General features: G+C 35.1%; 1 protein-coding gene across 1 annotated transcript; it reads left to right on the forward strand.

Annotated features, from left to right (window-relative positions):
* The first annotated feature begins 1,746 nt into the window (after window positions 1–1,746).
* LOC123565814 (uncharacterized) lies at window positions 1,747–3,502 on the forward strand. The gene has a single exon (XM_045359597.2). The coding sequence runs from the start codon at window positions 1,941–1,943 to the stop codon at window positions 3,087–3,089; it is 1,149 nt and encodes a 382-aa protein (XP_045215532.2). The 5' UTR covers window positions 1,747–1,940; the 3' UTR covers window positions 3,090–3,502.
* Window positions 3,503–4,133: the final 631 nt, after the last annotated feature.

The raw sequence follows: 4,133 nt of genomic DNA on the forward strand, positions 1-4,133 counted from the left end.
TGACATTTAAGATAGGCATATAAGCATCATTTCGATTTACATAAAACCTAAACAAAACATATCGAAACTTCGTTAAAGAATTTTAACACGGAAAATCATTTAAGGTCATAAAATTTACATGATTGATAAAAGTATAGCCTGTCTCTCTTTCTGCATGGTCATTTTACTCATTTTAGTCATTTACTAAGTTCAGTTTAAGCCCCTAAAGTAACACATTTATCTGATTGCTAAACCGAAGCCATATGCAATAAAATGTCAATACAGAATCGTTACTTCCAATGTAAATTTAGAAACTTAAAAAGCGAGAAATATTACAGAACAAACAAACATAGGTACGGGAGCCAGTCTAACAATAGTATAGATTAGCTAAATTTTAAAAAGTTCCTACTATCACTTCTGGAGATCTTTAGAGTGATATATAACGTATATCTCGGCCTTGCAAAATAAATCTGCATTTCAAGAAAAGAAAAACCTGTTACGGATTTAGCAGATCAACCAGCTATATTTCAACCTGAAATTTAAACGTCCCGCCTGCGCTGCTGACCACTCGTGCCCTCCGAAATAATTCAACTGCGAACTGATTAAAACGATATAAATGTATTTATTATCGGGAGCATACACCGTAACTAGAAATCTCCTTATAAGGAAATAAGCGGGTTTATGATTACGCGGTAAAAATGCAGTTTTTCGGTAGTAGTAAGAGTTGCCATTCGAGGTTTATTAGACAAGCCGTCAAGTTGTGAAATTTCCGAAAATGTTTAAATATTTTCGTTTATTTGTTAAAAAAAAAAAAAAAAAAAAAAAATGTCAACAATTATTATGTCATACCATTTCACATGACTCACAGTATTTAATTTTAATTTCAGATTTACAGTTCGGCAGGCGATTAAATGGAAGTGTAACAATTGTGAAACATATTATGGACTCTTTTCGTCACATGAAATAAGTTTGGTTTTTCACATGCAATTATACATATACATTGTTTTGTGCCTAAAGACGTTATTATACGTAATGTAAAAATCGATTTATATTTCAGGAAAATTCCTCCTATATTTTCAGTCATGTTTTTTTGCGTCAAAACTACAAAAACGTTTTATTTTGCTTCAAAATTGGGTATATATGTCAGGCAGGCCGGAAGGAGCCGCTGTTCTTGAGCCTTGGACCCCTTCATTAAATACCTCCCCCTCCCACGACGGAGTAGGGTTAGGTATCCCGCTCGCAGCACACCTGACTTTGGCTTTTTCAGAAATTTACAAATATGTTTTTATAAAGATATTTTATTAATTAGAAATTTCATTAAAAATTTTGTTGGTGAACGAGAAGATGTGTAATATTTTGACAGTATGGATTCTGACAGTATATCTTTTTGTTGGTTGGGTTAATAAACGGTTGATTGGGACGGTTTGCTAACGATCCCTCTAGCCTAATTCAATCTTGTGTTATGTTGTTTTTAAAGTGTATGTTCAAAGAGTGTAAATGATTTATGCTCGTTTGAGAGTAACGAATTAGAGCATAATAGTTATAATTATTGCTAAATATCAACATTATAAAAGCCAGTGTCCCGTTTTCAGATACATAATTTGTCAACATAAAACTGGTGTATAGATGATTAATTTTACATATACTTATCAATTAATGATGCGACTAATATGAATACCTTTAGGCAATTTTGAATTTTCATAAAATAACCACTTCCTTATAATAACAAGTGTAATTTTGAAAAATACAGTATTTTGGCCGTTAAAATTCAGTTTTAAGGATACCGAATAATTTAAATGTATAATTTATTAAATGATATTTTTAGATGAAATGTTTGGTTCAGGTCGACCATTGTATTGAATTTATTTTTGAAAATAATGTGATGAAACATAAAGCTTATTGTTGATATAACTTACAGCAGGATTTACAAATATTATTCACTTTTGAGCAAATATTTGACAATGTGGACGAAAATTATTCCAGTTCTTTTTGTGTTGTTGACAACTTACGCCTATCCGAATGGACCACCGAAAAGCGTGTGCAAGGACGGTATGCCTGTTCATGTTAAGGATGGCAAAAATGTCCCACCCCAGAACACTTCAAGTCCTTTTGTTATAGATGTTAATTCTACTGTTGTGCGACCAGGAGACACAATTCGGATCAAAGTTCACAGCAATCAGGGCGAAATGTTTCGCGGACTTTTCCTACAGGTACACCCGATTCCTAATGGCGCAGACGACGAAGTAAAATATGAAGCTGCTGGTCTTTTTGATAGGAAAATTAAGAATGTGAAAATTATGACCTGTAGAATACTGCTAGATACATTGACACATAAAGATTCATTCATGAAAATTGAAGCAAACTTTGACTGGAGAGCGCCTCTGTATCTCACACGCGATGTAGTTGTTAGAGCGACAATTTTAAAGAATTTTGATACTTACTGGCATAATGTTGAGTCGCCAAGAATTATACTGCTTAAAGAAGAGACATCAGCGGTTAAAAATCTTGAGAAACCGTGGCTGGAAGAGATCATAAAAACTGTTAAAGCTGAAGAAGATATTAAACTTAGACGTGAACTTGCAAGAGCAAGATTTGAGCGAGGTTTCAAGAAAGCAATAGATCCTAATGGATTTATTATGATAAATTATGTAACTAACCTGCTTCCCTTCGAAGACAGCCCTGTTCCTACAGCCGTCATTTCCAAGGATTATTCAAAAGGCAAGAACGAATCAACACAGGAGGCTCCCTCTGGAACTATTTCTGATAATAACGAATTGACCAATCAGAATACATCTATTGATGATGCTGAAACTTTTACGGACAATAAAACAGGTGCTGGTGGTAAATCTGACAGTGATAAAAGCCTTTTTCAGAATAGGACAAACTTTGAAAATAAAACAATGTCGAAAAATATTCATGGGGAAGAGTTTAGTGTCGGACAAGTACATACTGATGACAGTTATGCAGATTTGCTAAACAAAACGTTCGATCTGACACATACGAAAAACACCCCCATACTGGAAAGGTATTATCAAGTACTTGTGAGAAGTTTGCTGAAGGGAGATAAAATGGTAGCGGACACACTGGGTGAACTTATAGAACAAAATTAACTTCGTGAAATGCAAACTTTCAATTTGACATAGTCAATATAAAAACTTTTGATTCGTCTAAAATGAGGACTACTGCAACTTCTTCCAAAAACAGGACGAAATTAGGAATTAAAGAGACTTCATAATACTTCTTTCAAATGTGTTTCGTGTTACGTCGGTCAATTAACTAAACAAGAACTTCTAAATTCTGTATCTTTCTTTGCAAGTAATTAGCAATTTCAATTTCCTCACATTGATCACATTGATATGTAGTGGAGTACGAATGACGACAGGCATGAGTTGTCTTCAGACTAAACACGCCGAGATTAGATATCGAACTTGTGACCTCACAATTCATTTCCTGTACTGTGCTCTCCATACTTAACCAAAATATAACTCATTTCTTAACTGTTAATATCATCATTATAACAATATATATGTATGTTTTACTAATCTAAGATTCCGATATTCCCCGGCTGCTAAAACTTCGACGTTCCGAAACTACACACACGGACAATAAGTAATCGCACGGATATATTGCCAACAGTCATTACAAATCCATTTCTGACATCAAACTGAATACTGCATACATTTTACCCCAGTACATACAATGGTGGCTGATTTATGTCGTTTCGTTGTCCCGTCGAACGTCGTTATGGCGCCCCGACAAACGTCGCCCTGCCGAATATCGCTCCGCCGAATGTCACCTCGCCAAAACGTCGTCTTTTCGCCATTACTTTTTAATTTTTCTGACGTCAAACTGAAAAGTACATGCATCTTACCTCAGTGCAGATTATAAGAATCACTGGTTGTGGGTAAAGATGGGAATATACGGCACGAGGGTAACTGTTTAGGCGGTAACGAGGCTCCTGGCAATTTTTATTGATAAAATACATTATGACTTAAATCATTCGTCCTCCACCTCTGATAATTCATGTGTGGAAGTTTGCAGTTACTTGTGGAGAACAGGTTTGTACTGGTACAGAATCCAGGAACACTGGTTAGGTTAACTGCCCGCCGCTGCATGACTGAAATACTGTTGAAATACGACGTTTAAACCCAAAA

The sequence above is a fragment of the Mercenaria mercenaria genome, chromosome 8 (assembly GCF_021730395.1).
Source record: "Mercenaria mercenaria strain notata chromosome 8, MADL_Memer_1, whole genome shotgun sequence".
Taxonomy (NCBI): domain Eukaryota; kingdom Metazoa; phylum Mollusca; class Bivalvia; order Venerida; family Veneridae; genus Mercenaria; species Mercenaria mercenaria.

Excerpts from the sequence above, each read along its gene's own strand:
- LOC123565814 (XM_045359597.2), top strand. The coding sequence starts at position 1,941 with ATGTGGACGAAAATTATTCCAGTTCTTTTTGTGTTGTTGACAACTTAC.